The 16439-nt window shown below is 38.2% G+C and overlaps 1 protein-coding gene across 2 annotated transcripts in view; it reads right to left on the bottom strand.

Annotated features, from left to right (window-relative positions):
• Positions 1-598: 598 nt before the first annotated feature.
• Positions 599-16439, bottom strand: part of anapc1 (anaphase promoting complex subunit 1) — a 70833-nt gene continuing 54992 nt past the window's right edge. Inside the window, exons 43-53 of one of the 2 annotated variants that reach the window (XM_061911262.1) lie at positions 16223-16419; positions 12314-12400; positions 10627-10744; positions 9660-9737; positions 9477-9544; positions 9264-9402; positions 5662-5748; positions 3796-3891; positions 3531-3720; positions 1556-1684; positions 599-1479 (exon numbers count right to left, since the gene is read on the bottom strand). In XM_061911262.1, the coding sequence (XP_061767246.1) occupies positions 1352-1479; positions 1556-1684; positions 3531-3720; positions 3796-3891; positions 5662-5748; positions 9264-9402; positions 9477-9544; positions 9660-9737; positions 10627-10744; positions 12314-12400; positions 16223-16419 (1317 nt within the window). In that variant the 3' untranslated portion in view covers positions 599-1351. The remainder of the gene's footprint in view (positions 1480-1555; positions 1685-3530; positions 3721-3795; positions 3892-5661; positions 5749-9263; positions 9403-9476; positions 9545-9659; positions 9738-10626; positions 10745-12313; positions 12401-16222; positions 16420-16439) is intronic. The other variant, XM_061911263.1, reaches the window with a different exon arrangement.

Below are 16439 nucleotides of genomic sequence, written 5' to 3'. Positions count from 1 at the left end.
CAAATCTGTATTAAAATTGTATTGCACATTCATTTTCATCTGCAGCTCCAAAACAAAAAGGTTAATTAACGAAAAAGTGCAACAATTTTATGGAATTGGAGATTTTTAGAATTATTATCCCTAATCTGTGTTTGATGTCATATCTTGTAAACGTCTGGTCATTTGCAGTTGGTTTGGTGTAAGTAATCCAGAATGTAACAAGTCACAATTCAGAAACAGTCACATCATGAATAACTATTAATATTTATTGACGGTAAATAGTGGTATATAATGTATTAAATTACAATAGTACAGACGAAAGAAGTTCATCAAGTATACACAAATGATTATTAAAATAATGGTTTTGATTGAGTCATGTGAATGTGTGTGAAACAGAATCTTTTTCACATGCATGGGCATGGAGGTTGTTTTGAAAGCAGCATTACGCAACTAGTGGGAAAGTGTCACAATAAAAGCAATCTAAAGGCGTCGATTTGTTAATTTATCACCTTAGTAGAGTCCAAGACAAAGAATATGTAAAATTTTACAACGAGAGAATACTACTAGTGCCGTCTAGTGGGTTAAGCACCCGGAATGAAGCCCCAGACCATTTTGCAAATATGAGAATAAAGCATGTTTAATGGTAAACTGTGGAGATGTTTAATTCTCCTTTTGACACAATTGAAGAAAGGCCTGCTTCTTCCAGATCAGGGGGGTCCAAATTTTTTTCCACTGGAGTGTGTGGGTGTGGGGAAACATGCTAATAGACACATGTAAAGAAAAAAATTGTCTCATTTGTGTTTTAAGGTATACAGTAAGTGACAAAGAGACTCATTGTTATTCTTACTATTATATTTATTATTATTCTGGGAACTAAACTACATGTTGGAGGACTTTAACATACCAAACAATTACCAAATATTGCTCTCATGTGAATGCTGACAAAAATTGCACACATGTTCATGGTATTTTGAGGGTATTTGGCCATTTCCTTTTTCTTTGTTTCATATGCAATGTTATTTTGTTCTTAATGAGTTTAATTTTGTCTGTGGAGTATGTGGTCAATGAATAAACAAGCTCTGGGCCGTAAACAGGCTCCCGGTTGCACTTTGGACACCCTTGATCTAGATGAAACAGCTGCATTTAAGCCGCATTGACTTCTTTTGACGAGCAAAAAATATGGCCTTCAACTTTACCACATAATATTTACAACAACATAGTCCTTGAAAAAAAAACTAGACACAGTATATTACAACAGGCCTCATTCACAAACGTATGCTCGCAGAGGCAAGCAGCTAAGTTACCAGTAAGAAGTGCAGCAAGGCCTTCCTGTCCTGAAGAACGAATAGACTAAGGCTATGAATTATTATGTTCAGTGCGCTAACAACGTCTGAATGCCAGGTCCAGCTTCCAGGAGGACAGGAGCGAGTCTTAGTAGGTCTCTGAGTTGGATTCCCAACTTACTGCTCCTGGACAACAAGTCTCCGAATGAAGTGCAGCCTAGAAGGACAGAGGATGTGACTTAACGGGCCTGGAGGTCCGGTGGAAGATGACAGTGAGGTTAATTATCGCTAACCTTGCAGTTGTGTTGTGTTCCTGAGATACGGCAGGGAGCGGGATACTAGGAAACAGGCCAACATGGGTGAGCAGAGGTCCTCAGAGAGGGTCTCGCCCCTCATGTAGGACCTCAAGGCTGAGCTGTTGTCTGGCGGAACAAACACACAAGGGCATCCTTCAGAGTTTGCTACTTCCTCCCTTAATATCTCACCATAACAGGTGATGTTGCTTCAAGGTGCCTTAATAAAAAAATATTTTAATGTCGTCCGAAAAGAAAACCTGCCTTCCTCATGGACATGATACAGTTTCAGACAGTATAACACACTTCAATGGGGGAAAAAAAGAGAGGCAGGTTTCACTATAAATCCTAAATTGACACCTGGAGCCATGCCAGTTATTCATCAGTCAGTGTAATCATTTTCTTCTGTGAGTAGGCTAACCTAGCATAGTTCTGCAGTTAAAAGTGAGCGAAATGTTAGCACGGTCTGCTAATGTTTGTGTCGTCCTGTCCCACTCCTTAAAGGCCTACTGAAACCCATTACTACCGACCACGCAGTCTGATAGTTTATATATCAATGATGAAATATTAACATTGCAACACATGCCAATACGGCCTTTTTAGTTTACTAAATTGTAATTTTAAATTTCCCGCCAAGTGTCCTGTTGAAAACGTTGCGGAATGATGACATGTATGCGTGACGTCACGGACTGTTAGGAAATATTAGCGCTGCGCACACACACAGCTAAAAGTCGTCTGCTTTAACCGCATAATTACACAGTATTTTGGACATCTGTGTTGCTGAATCCTTTGCAATTTGTTCAATTAATAATGAAAGAGTCAAAGTAGAAAGATGGAGTTGGGAAGCTTTAGCCTTTAGCCACACAAACACACGGTGATTCCTTGTTTAAAATTCCCGGAGGTGAAACTTTATTATGGATCAGAGCGGTCAAGCGAACATGGATCCCGACCAAATGTCAACCAGCAGTTTTCGGTGAGAAAATTTGTGGTAAAAAGTTGCTTCTTACTGGAGATCAGCTGAGTTTGTGCCGTCCGTACAGCTGCCTTCGACTTCCATCAGACACTGGCCTCAAGACACCCGTGGATACACCCTTCCGACTATCAGGTACTATTAAACTCACTAAAACACTAGCAACACAATAGAAAGATAAAGGATTTCCCAGAATTATCCTATTAAATGTGTCTAAAAACATCTGAACCTGTCCCAATGTAATCGCGTTTTTTTTTTAACTATTTTTTTTTCCAGTCCGTCGCTATTAATATGCTCAAACACAAATCTTTCATCCTCGCACAAATTAATGGAGAAATTGTCGTTTTCTCAGTCCGAATAGCTCTTTTTGTTGGAGGCTCCCATTAAAAACAATGTGAGGATGTGAGGAGCCATCAAAGGGTGACGTCATCGTCTGCGACTTCCGGTAAATGCAGGGTTTTTCTGTTGGCGACCAAAAGTTGCAAACTTTGTCGTCAATGTTCTATACTAAATCCTTTCAGCAAAAATATGGCAATATCGCAAAATGATCAAGTATGACACATAGAATGGACCTGCTATCCCCGTTTAAATAGGAAAATCTAATTTCAGTAGGCCTTTAAATATGGCATCTAAAAGTAAACAGCAGTGCTTTCTGGGAAACAGTTAAACACAGCTCATTAGCATTAAGGCTACAGGCACACAAAATGGCGTGTTACAGATAGGTCTTAAATAAAACACTTTTTAATGGTTTAGGTTCTAGCATCAAGGCTATACTTTTGACTACAACAAACTTCCAATACATTTTTACATCATGGTAAATTATAAAAATGTTATCGCCAACCCTTTGCCCCTGACCAAACGCAACAGAGTAGGCCAAGAGGAAGGAATGCAGATGTGCCCTTTACGCACTGAGATCCAATATAATTTTAAAAGCATTCCATATAGATGTTGGACATTTAAAAAAGTATCAATGAATAAGCTCGTAAATCCACTGGAGCTGTTTACCTTTGAGCCAGCCATCCAGCGCCACATCCACCTTATTCTTCATGATGGGTAAAAACTCTGAGGAGAGCAGGGCATCACGGCAGTTGGCGGGGCGCCTGAGCACCCTGCCCTCCCACAGGTCCAACACCAGCCGCATCTGCCAGAGTGAGAAGCTGTGCTGCAGCTCCCCGCGACACAGAGCACCTACCACCTGAAGGACAGAGAGACCCTATTAGTGACACGCTTTCCTGTTCTTTTGGACCACCCAGTGCGTGTGTGTTGTTACCTGCTCAATTGCGATGTACGTTGGCAGCATCTCGGGACATTCTTGTGTAACACATTCGTACAGCATGGTCGAGAACAATGCAACTGTCTCTTCTCGCTGCGAATAGAGTGAGGACCCAATCATATAGAGAAACCATATTTTTCCAAATACATGAAGTGAACTTGCTTTGAGGGAACAGAAAAACAATACTTTTTTTCCAGCACATAAAAAAATGTATTAAAAAAATGGGAAAAAATTGATTGTGAGTGTGAAAAATCAGGTCATTGTTTTTTTTAAGTGAAGTTAAATAGTGTATGAATTAAGTGTATTTAACAGAGTGTAAAATTAATGTATCTATAACAGCACGACATCCAGTTTATAGGGCAGTCTGTCACGCATTATGTGTGTGAGCATCTCGGAAATGAAACTTGAAAGATAAGACGAGACAAGCGATGTGCCATTTGAACAGATTAAAAAAACGTTGCAGGGCCAGACGGGATTTTAGGCTCTTGTTTATATGAAAAACCAGACGTGGTCACATATCACGCCACTTTGCAACTCAGACGCGTATTAAAATGTGACACGCCAGGGGGATCAGGTTTAACGGACACAATGGCTGTCATATTAATTCGATTAAACGGTGTCATGTTATAAAATGACATTCATCATTAGTTTAAACGAATGGTCCTTGTGAAACCTATTGTCATTTTTATTTACAACAGGAGTATACTGAAAGATCAAAGGTGCCTTGCACCATTTTGACATTTTTTAAATGTTCTTTTAGTTTTATATAAAAAAGGCTGCATCTTAGCATATTCTTATCATGCTGTAACAAGTACAATATTGTGTCTATTTTGTTGTTAGTTTACCTGGTACAATCGAACCTGCTTTGCTCAGGCAGCCCTAGGGGCGTCGACATCACCAAAATTTAAACTAGCCATTGCACATTTACTTGTGATTTTGGCCAGACACATCAGGATAATACTGGAGGTAATAATAAAATATTTTTTAAGCGACAAGTTTGTTGACATGTTTTTTCTCCATTTATGCATGATTTGATTTAGAGTGTTTTGTTTTCATAAGATAGTTTATGCTCTATATCTAACAGAGTTGCTGGGGTAATTGTATTGTGTTGAGACTACAAGGAATTACCTTATAAAAAATAAATAAATGCATGCATTTTGTTACATTCTGTGGTAGAATCCATGATTTTGCTTTGAAGCTTACTTAACGCTGAATATGAAGTCACTGTGTGTCTGTTTTAAAGCATGTGTAACTAGGCAGTAAATATGTCGCTTGTCATTTCAAGCTGCTGAGTAAAAATGAGGAAGTTAACAATAGCAGAACACATACCCAAGATAAACGGACCCATTTGGCACCCAAATTTCCTATCGACCAAAATTATGTTGCGTCCACTTACGCGGGCACTTTTAAGTAATAATAATAATGTGGTGGACGAGGACTTGATGAGTTGGTCCACACTGTCGATATACAGTAAATGTATGTGCTATGTATGAACCAAGGACTGTATTTTCACTTGTGGCGGTTACAGTCCACTTGCATCAGTGCCTTGTGGGTAGTACTTTTCTTGTTTAATTGTATTCTTAGAATTTGCCACAGTCCAATAAAATAACAACCTGCAAATTACCATAGCAGGCTGAATATTAAGCTCTCTCCTGTTGTTTAGCTCCCCCAGCAGAACAGTTTGATGACATAATTTTAACCTACAATAAATATGTGCTACATTATGTTTAAGTGAAGCTCAGAGACCATTAAAGAGTGCAGTTAAACTCTAGCACCATCATGAGGCAGACGTTAGCTCTCGCATCACTTCTTCCTACAGTACCTGTTTATGGCTTCAAGAAATTGTGTTTGTGTTCAACTCACATGCTTCATTCCATCGGACGCCTTGCAAAAGAACTCGGCGAAGGAGAGCAGGGCGGGCTCGGAGGTGAAGGTAGAGATGGCCTCGAGCTGCACAAAAACACACAGTGCACATGAATGACAAGCGAGTGATGTAAAAGAAGTCTTTAACATACACATGGCAACAAATACATATTTGATGTATAGAAGATCTAACATCTATCCGTCAATTTCCTGTAACATTTTTCACTTCAAATGCATTAATCCTGATAGCACAGCATTAAGTTGCTAACCCATACTGTCTAACCCGGGGGTGTCCAAAGTGAGGTCCGCAGCTAAATTATGAAAGGCATGTGGCAAAAAACATAGAAAGTGGAATAAAAAAGCAAACAGGTGCAAAGTAACAAAAAATGTTGCAATATTGACACTAATAAGCTGGGTTTGTGGGTTCTTCCGAGGATGTTGTAGTCGTAATGATTTGTGCAGTCCTTTGAGACATTTGTGATTTGGGGCTATATAAATAAACATTGATTGATTGATTGAATAACACAAAGCTGTTATGAAGGCAGTTTTTTACTTAAAAACTGGCATTGCTCGAAAAATAATAAAATACAATAACATTATAATCGACAAAGAGGTCTGAAGTAGATCCAGAGATTTAAGTGTTGAAAGTAAATATAATATATAGTGACATATGACTTATTTTTAACACTTTTATGAGTGTGGGACTTTAGGATCCCTGAGACCTTTAGTCCTATTTTTTTCTAAACTGTCATTGTTCAAAAAATAATAATGAATTTAAAGCAATGTTGGTATGAATTATTTACCTATTAAGGCTGTAATTACTTCACATCAAATATTCCAGTCCATCCACATATTTTATCATTAAAAAACAGGGGTTGCCTTGACAAAAAGGGCATAAAACATAACAAAAGTAAAACTTAATGTCAACGGATATATCTGAAGTTGTTCAATAGATAGAGACACTTTTGGGTCCCTGGGACCTTTAACATTCTCCAAAACTACGGGGAGCCATCATGGTTACTGTTGTATTGGTTTTGAAAATTAAATATATCAAAATGGCCCCCTGCATGCTTTCATTTTTCAGTGTGCGGCCCTCAGTGGAAAAAATTTGGACACCCTGATCTAACGTGTTCAGATTTTGTTTCAATGAGAAAATAATTGGTACAAAAAAAGTTCGGCCAATGATTTCCGGAATAATAAAAGAGTCTACTGTTATGCAGAATATCTCAGAAAGACATGAATGTGAAATGCTGTGTAAGGAGACAGAACATTTATCTGGGAAAATGTGTCCGGGACCACTCATTCATCCCTGAAGCACCTACCCGCCCCCCTCCCAAACTAAAACAATTTCTAAGTATGTGAATAAACTATGAAGCTATTTGTAGCCAGAACAACCCATACTCCTGCCATACATTTCATCTGCTTGTGTTGTTGTGGACAAGACCACAATGTACAGACAGGACAGCAGCTATAACTTCAGAGGCATTCTCTTTGTATTCTTATCTACACTCTCCAAAAAACACAGCAGCCGTCAACCTCCCAAAAGAACTGCAGTACTCTTTCAGCCTTCACAAACATTGCTAACAAAATAATGGTTTTAAAATATACCCTATGTCAGTGGTTCTCAACCTTTTTTCAGTGATGTACCACCTGTGAACATTTTTTTAATTGAAGTACCCCCTAATCAGAGCAAAGCATTTTTGGTTGAAAAAAAGAGATAAAGATTTTACATCTTTATCTCTTTTTTTCAGCACTATGTCATGAGTTTCTGATTTATTAAATTGTATGACAGTGCAAAATATTGCTCATTTGTAGTTGTCTTTTTTTAACTATTTGAAAAAAATATATATATAAAAAAAAATTAAAAACTTGTTTAAAAATAAACAAGTGATTCAACTATAAATAAAGATTTCTACACATAGAAGTAATCCTCAACTTAAAGTGCCCTCTTTGGGGATAGCAATAGAGATCCATCTGGATTCATTAACTTAATTCTAAACATTTCTTTACAAAAAAAGTAATCTTAAACTTTAATATTTATGGAACATGTCCACAAAAAATCTAGCTGACAACACTGAATATTGCATTGTTGCCTTTCTTGTCACAGTTTATGAACTTACATTCAAATTTTGTTGAAGTATTATTCAATAAATATATTTGTAAAGGATTTTTGAATTGTTGCTATTTTTAGAATATTACAATAAAATCTCACATACCCTTTGGCATACCTTCAAGTACCCCCAGGGGTACGCGTACCCCCATTTGAGAACCACTGCCCTACGTAAGCGCTTTGTATTTAAAACACTCGTTGACACGGTTACAAAATGATTAACAGACACATTTTTTTAAAAAGGTTATTATTTACACAAAACACACACACTTTGTTGGTAAAATTAGTTAAAGATAAAAAATTAAAAAAATAGGAAAAAAAATGTAAATAATTTTATATGTTACAGCCTTATTACAAAATAGCACAAATTCATTTTGTCCTCGAAATTCTACAAACGATACCCCATTTGATTGTGAAAAGTTTTTTTTTATTTTTATAAAAATAAAAGTGCAAAATATTCACTTGTACATAAGTATTGACAGCCTTTGCTTTGGTGATGCACCTTTGAGAGCAATTAAAGCCTCAAGTATTTTTGAATAAAATGCCACAAGCGTGGCACGCCTATCTTTAAGCAGTTTTGCCTCGTTCTCCTTGCAGCAACTCCCAAGCTCCACCAGGTTGGATGGGAAGCATTGGTTTTCATCCAGGACGTCTCTGTACATTGCTGCATTCATCTTTCTCTCTAACCTGACGAGTCTCCCAGTTTCTGCCACGGAAAAACATCCCCACAGCATGACGGTGCCACCATCATGTTTCACTGTAGGGACGGTATTGGCCTGGTGATGAACGGTGCCTGGTTTCCTCCAAACATGATGTCGAGCATTCACGCCTAAGAGTTCCATCTTTGTCGCATCAGACCAGAGAATTTAGTTTTCTCGTGGTCTGAGGGTGTTTTAGATCCATTTTGGCAAACATGTTACTAAGAAATGGCTTCAGTTTGGCCACTCTAACATACAGGCCTGATTTGGTGGTCTGCTGCAGAGGTTGTTGTCCTTCTGGAAAGTTTTCCTCTCTTCACAGAGGAATGCTGTAGCTTTGACAGAGTGACCATGGGGTTCTTGCTCACCTCCCTGACTAGACTAAGATGAATGCACCAATGTACAGAGACATCCTGGATGAAAACCAACGCTTCCCATCCAACCTGATGGAGCTTGAGAGGTGCTGCAGAAAGGAATGGACAAAACTGCCCAAATATAGGTGTGCCACGCTTGTGGCATCATATCAAAAAAGACTTGAGGCTGTAATTTATTCCAAAAGGTGCATCAACAAAGTAGTGAATAATTATGAACAACGGATTTTTGTATTTTTAATAAATTTGCAATTAAAAAAAACAACCTTTTTACATTGTCATTATGGGGTACTGTCCGTAGAATTTTGAGGACAAAAAAGAATGTATTCCATTTTTAAATAAGACAATAACAAAACAAAATGTGTGAATAGTGAATTGCTGTGAATACTTTCCATAGACACTGTATAGAGCATTATTAGTCACCTTAAAGGCTCTGACTCCAGAGTTGCGCTGGTTGATGGCTGACGTTGGCAGGCTTTTCCATCCCTGAGGGTCGTCCTTGTAGGACAACTGTCCGGCTCTGAGTTTCACATACAAAACCCCATTCCTGGAGAGGACCGACCTGTTGCAATATGGGAGAGATGTAAAACCTAAATCAACATGAGAGAACTGTGTATTTTTCTCATCACTGCTCACTTGAGATGCTGCGCGCCTTTGTTCAAGTCTATAGAAAGCTCCCAGTAGCGAGGACCTTTCACTCGGACCTGCAAGAGGGTCAGAACAAGACATCGAGGCGTGCTTGATTCATCCACACTGTGAAAGTATACGTGTGTTCCCAAGCTTGGTGCACCTAGTCGGGGTTTGTTATGTTTTTTTTACCCGTCTGAGAAGGTGCAGCTCAGGTAGCATAGTGGGAGCCATCAGCTCCACCGTCGTCTCAGCGTACCACCTGGTCTCCTACGACAAGAGCGACATCGGTGTTTCATTATGAAAGGCAAAACACAGTGTGGCTTGTGTCACTATGTAGTACAGTACATTACTATTAGTTATTATGATTACACTACTACAAATGTAATAAATGCGCGGTAATATTGAATAGGTATCACACCTTCTTGGACATGTTAATGTCATGATGATAAATGCAATGTAAGGAAATACATCAATGCATGTTGAACAAAAGTAGGATAAATGTGGGTTTAAAAATTACAAATTACTGTTTTAATAGTCATGTATTATTTTGTTTTAACACTTTTTTTAATCTGAGTAACATCGGTGCTGATTTAATAAAGGACCACAACACAAGTTGCAGAAACAAGCTGATGCCACTCTCATCAAATGCTATTTTGTTTGCTAAATCCAATAAAAACTAAAATCATTTTAAAAAAAGATGTTTGAGATCCAATAAGCTTTTATGTTGGGAATGATGTAGTTTTTCTGGCTTACATGAATACAAGTGCGGTTCACACTACAATGTGTACTTCTTCTGAAGAAATGACAAGTTTCAAAATGAGTAATCATGTAATTGTAATATATATATTTTAGATAATATCCCAATATTACAGAGAATCAACAGCTTAGAGCTACTTTTGATTGAATGCAAAATTTTCTGGCACGATTAGTGGCTGAAGTGAAACCAGCACATGTTGCACATGACTTGCTTACCTAGGAGGAAGTGTCCCCCATGAGCAAATTTGACCCCACTACAAAGAGGAAGTATGTCAAATGTTTCAATAGAATTATCGTTGACTCAAACAATTTTTTTCTACTTGTGCAAACTCATCTTGCAACATCCCGACACCGACTGGCCTACCCTATAGAGGGAAACTGGCTTATCTGGCTCCCTAACCTTATAGGTGACTTCCAAAAGGGCGTAACAGGGTTTGAGGGAGTCCACGTCCACAGGGACCAGCAGGCGGGGTTCGGCCGCCAGCACGGCGAGGTGCCTGAGAGCCTGCAGATGGTAGCTGCAACAACAAAATCAACACAACAGTCTTTACTACGAGCTGCGAGAACACGAATGCAATAAAGACTGGCATGTCTCCTGTGTGAATAAATGCCTTCATTGCTTTCACCAAGGGAGGCATATGTGTAACAGAGTGGCTTTGTTTGCACTTTCTTACTCCGTACTACATCAACATGGATTTTTCTCCTGATCAGTACGTATTCTTAAAATGATTTACACATTCAATGTGAGAGGGTGAAAATGGATCACAAAACGTCTAGCAAGTTTAAAACATTTCTGAGTCACTTAGTCCAGGTTTTACACTTAAATGTTATTGGGAACTATTGGGAATTATCTATATTTTAACAAAAAAAACAAAAAAAGGCTGAATACACACATTTTTAATCAAGCTTTTTATTGATCATGTAAAACCCTTATGTTGTTTATTATGAATTGTGTTGTTTTCTATCTTAATTATTGATATTACTACTAATATTCTGTCAGTTATGTTTTTATTAACTTAATAATATATTTTTTATTTTTACACATATTTTATCATGTTTCATACTACTTGTTTAGATGGCATTAATTTTTGTTATTTTCCGGTGAGGACGCCTAAATGGTAGCATTTTTACTGAAATCCACAGTGCCATGCCATGTTTTGTTTTGTTAATGTCAATAGTGCTGTGTGTTGGCTTCTCTTTTCTTTTTTTTGTACAGCACTTTGTTTGCCACTTCCTTGTGTATAAAATGTGCTATATAAAATGTGATTTTATCTGAAAATTAAACATTTATACATTACTAACTAAAATTAAATATCCATTTATCTATCCATCCATTTTTCTACTGCTTGTCCCTTTCGGGGTTGCGGGGGGTGCTGGAGCCTAACTCATACAATAGTAAAATGTATTTACAATACATAATTAATAATAATATATCAAATATGATGTACAAAAATACTATATAATACGTTTTTTTGTCAAAACCAAATACAAACTAACACACTATTTTCTTTTAAAAAAAAAAATCTATAAAATAAAAAAATAAAAAACAATGTAAAAATATTAATAAAAAGTTGGACTTTGTCTTAGTTTTTAAAACACTACCATGAATACAATTATTACATCAAACAAACAATTTGTGTCATGTTTATTCCCACTTAATTTCTTAAAACTCCATTATTCTATTAATTTAAATTCAAGTTAATGGAACATTTTTTTACTTTGAAAATTCTTGGGGAAAATAATAAATACAGTATGAATAAATTTGATATACCGGTATTGTATCTATTATTTATCACTAAGATAATTGCTCGATTAAATAATTATTGCTATTACAGAGAAAAGTGCTCATATGTTTTTCCCCCACATATGTTTTTCCCCCACTTTCGGGTTTTGTCGTCCCATCGAGTTAATCGCATGAATGTGTTTGTCTTCATTTGACCCCGAATTCCCTTCCTGTCGCATCCTCTCGACAGGAATCGAACCCTTGCTCCCTGCCATGAAAGGCAGAAGCATGTACCAATAGTATTATTTTTATTATCAGTAGTCTTTGTAATATTATATTGATATTGTTTGTATGTGTGTCTCACCGGTTGTCAGTGCTGTGTGAGGGGAAGTGTGGGTACAGGGCACACAGCAGAGCAGCAATGGCAGAGTTGGAGGTGCTCAAGTTGTACCTACAAAGTGTATAAAAGAAACCAACATCATTCCTCTCACTAAATCATCACTAAGAGCAAGCCACATGCAGCAGAAGAAACATACCAAAAAAGGTGCACACACATCATACTCAGATAAGGACAGATTTTAAGTTATACTTCTGTTGTTTTCTGGCTCTGTTTTGATAATAAAAGCAGTTATGTGTTGCGTCATCAGGAGCCACAATTGAGCCTCTCCACCATAATAGCGGCTGGTGTTCAAGTGTGTGCTTTTACCTAAAGAGCCACTACTATTGAACGTGAAGGGAAAAGGTTAGGTCACTTTTCCGCTTAGTTTAATAGTTGTATCTCCAAAATGGCTGCCTGAAGTGTGTTTAACATCTGTTTTCAGGCACATGCTTTTTAACACTTATCATGTAAACGGTGATGCTAAACAGACGTTTATGAAATCCTCAGTACTCCACAAATGCTAAATGGACGACGGCAAAAAGACAAATCAATCACAAATGCATCAGACAAATTTAGTGAAAGAGATCATGTGAACGGTCCAAATGAAACTGTGAGACAAACCATTATAAATCTGCGGGAGGGTGTAAGCAGGTTAGAGGTAAAGCAGTGGTGGGAAAACAAACAGGGAATGGTGACAAGACGAAACGATAATGTTAACAAAACAAACATGAAAATGGCATTGAGTGAAAGCAGACTGAATGAAGGGAGCAAAATGAGTCAAAAATGCAACAATGACTGGCTGGGTTTCACTTTTCAGCTTCACTCGTTGATCCCTGTGGACCCATATTCTTGTTATATGGCGAGTGACATTCAAACTTATCCGCCAGCTAATACAGTCAAAATAAATACGAGAGGAATTCAGCCCAAAATGTCAATCAGATGTTGGCTGTATGGCACCTTTGTGTGAGTATGGTCAACCTTTGATATCACTTTTAAACAATGCAAAACAGAAAATGTGTATAAGGCGTCATGCACTCAAAAAGTAAGGACAGGTTTTGTCCATTCCCGGTACGCTTTGAAGACTAAATAAAAGAATGCTGAACCACAGTAGCTGTTGTTATTATTTTGATTAAACAGTTTATTATTTGATAATTAAATAACATTATATATATCATTTACATGCAGTCCTCATGTTAGGGTGTTTAGTGGTTATGATGTTCACCCAAAAATTATTAATAAGGTACAAAAAGAAAAAGAACATGCCATGGAAGATGTCACTTTTGTTCTTTTGGAAGATGTCACTTTTGTTCTTTTTAGTGAACTTTTTTCCCTTCATTATGTCACCTGAGTGTGAGGCTGACTCTTCTGATGGCAATGCATCAAAGATAAGGGGAGTGAAAGTAAGAAATTAAGTGAAATCTGACATTGTGAAACGATCAGAACGTGGCGTGATCTACATCGGCTGCATGCACGGTCCAAGCCGCTGAAGAGGCCGCAACCAACATCAAGGGTAAAGATGGCATTTTTTGATCATGTAAAAAGGTCCACTCCTATAAATGGATAGTGATATAACTGAGCAGCAGAGTGGTCTCATTTATAAGACACCGTCCTAATAAGTCTGTCTTTGCACCGCCCCTTCCAGTGAGAAAGACCTTCATAGTAAGTCCATCCATCAATCCATCTTCTTCCGCTTATACAAAGTCGGGTCGTGGGGGCAGCAGCCTAAGCAGAGAAACCCAGACTTCCCTCTCCCCAACCACTCCGTCCATCTCCTCCCATGGAATCCCGAAATTTTGGCCACTTGTACCCGTGATCGTGTCCTTTTGGTCATAACCCAAAGCTCATGACCAGTGAGAATGGGAACATAGATCGACCGGTAAATTGAGAGCTTTGCCTTCCGGCTCAGCTCCTTCTTCACCATGAGGACTGACACAGGGTTGGCATCATTGCAGACACCGCACCGATCCGCCTTTTGATCTCACGATCCACTCTTCCCTCGCTCGTGAACAAAACTCTGAGGTATTTGAACTCCTCCACTTGGGGCAAGATCTCTTCCCCAACCCGGTGATGGGACTCGACCCTTCTCCGGGCGAGAACTATGGACTCGGACTTGGAGGGGCTGATTCTCATACCAGTTGCTTCACATTAAGCATGTTAGAAAAAACTAAACTGCTACCAAAAAGTAATCTGTGCTAATATAATATACTATAAATTCTGGAATATAAGCCGATATTTTTTTCCTACACTTTGAATCCTGCTGCTTTATGTAACGGTGCGGCTAATTTATGGAAAGAAAAAAAAACAAGGAACTACACTGAAAAGGTGTGTTATTGTTTATGCTATGGCACCATCTGTTGGACGAGTTTCTTCACTGTAGGTGCTGCAGTGCTCTTCTTCTTAGAGTTTTCAACCGTAAGTAAGGTCCGTCTGCTAGCCGTCTATAGCATTTCTACTCGAAAAGATTCTTCATTCATCACACCAAGCAACGTTTGTAAGTTTTACAATATAACAAAACAATTCGTGCTTACTAAACTGTGATGTCTGTAGGAGTGTTTATGTATATCCTTAAAGTAATGAAGCAAGTGTAATTAGAATTAGCTAATAAGTTTGGGAGTGTCTGTATTAGTAGTATTAACTTACAATTGCATTATGTTTGTATTGTTTCAGTTTTAAAACATTTCTCAGTAAATTCACCAAGACATCAATGTGGAGTTGGTGGGTCTATTTAGCTGTGAGCTCGCTTCAGCAGCTAGTGGGTCCATGACTATGACTTCTGTTTTGTTTGATCAACCATTTAACTGGTTGGGAACAATTAAGGTATGTAAATAAACATTTACAAAATATTTGTGTAAATTACTAATTTCGCAACATATATATCTGTGGCTTATAGTCAACCGCGGCTAATATATTGGGGAAAATTTTCCCTCAAACTTAATTGGTGCATCTTATATACCGGTGCGCTCTATAGTATGAATAATACAGTACCGTATTTTTTGGATTGTAAGTCGCTCCGGAGTATACGTCGCACCGGCCGAAAATCCATAATAAAGAAGGAAAAAAATATAAATATGTCGCACTGGAGTATAAGTCGCATTTTTGGGAGAAATTTATTTGATAAAATCCAACACCAAGAATAGACATTTGAAAGGCAATTTAAATAAATAAAGAATAGTGAACAACAGACTGAATAAGTGTATGTTATATGACGCATAAATAACCAACGTAGAACGTGCCTGGTACGTTAACGTAACATATTATGGTAAGAGTCATTCAAATAACTATAACATATAGAACATGCTATACGTTCACCAAACAATCTGTCACTCCTAATCGCTAAATCTAAAGAAATATTCTTCCTTGAGGTCGCTTCAAACAACTCTGCCAACTCCAAAGGTATGCGCCGCTTCCTTCTGTCGTTTTCTGCTGCATATTTCACTACGTCCAGCTTGTAATCTGCAGTACATGATTTCCTTTCCGGTGCCATTTTTGTTCAGCCCTTCTCAGTTTTTATAAGTTACCGCCAACGTTGAAATTGTCCATTTTAATAGCTACGGCAGTAGCATATAGCATATAGCAGTTAGCATCCCATGACCCACAATGCACTTCTGCCATGACCCTCCCCCGCCGAATTCTTATCGGTTGACGTGTGTGTGATGAATACTGACGTGTATGTGACGATTGTTGACATTTTGTTCGTCTCTTCTGCAAATTAGATAAACAATATTATTTAATATTTTACGGTAATGTGGTAATAATTTCACACATAAGTCGCTACAGAGTATACAGTATGTCGCACACCCGGCCAAACTATGAAAAAAACAGCGATTTATAATCCGAAAAATACGGTAATAAATATGGCTGTGAGTAAATTGTGAAATTGTCTTGTCATCTTACCTCCCTCCTCCCAGGAAGAGCATGCCAAGCGCCATGTGATGAGCCATGTGGAAGCCATAGTTCATCTCGCCGCCAGTTCGGTAGTGCAGGAAGCGACAGAGCTGCAGCACCTTCAAGTCGCCAGTGCCGGACATCACCATGGACATGGACAGCAGGATCATGGACAAGGCGGTTTGCAGGTTGTAGTAACCTGGCTGCTGCGGGACCCGGAGTGGTT

This window comes from Nerophis ophidion, linkage group LG09 (assembly GCF_033978795.1).
Source record: "Nerophis ophidion isolate RoL-2023_Sa linkage group LG09, RoL_Noph_v1.0, whole genome shotgun sequence".
Taxonomy (NCBI): domain Eukaryota; kingdom Metazoa; phylum Chordata; class Actinopteri; order Syngnathiformes; family Syngnathidae; genus Nerophis; species Nerophis ophidion.
Note: the sequence above shows the minus strand (reverse complement) of the source record. Positions and strands in the feature narration are given on the sequence as shown.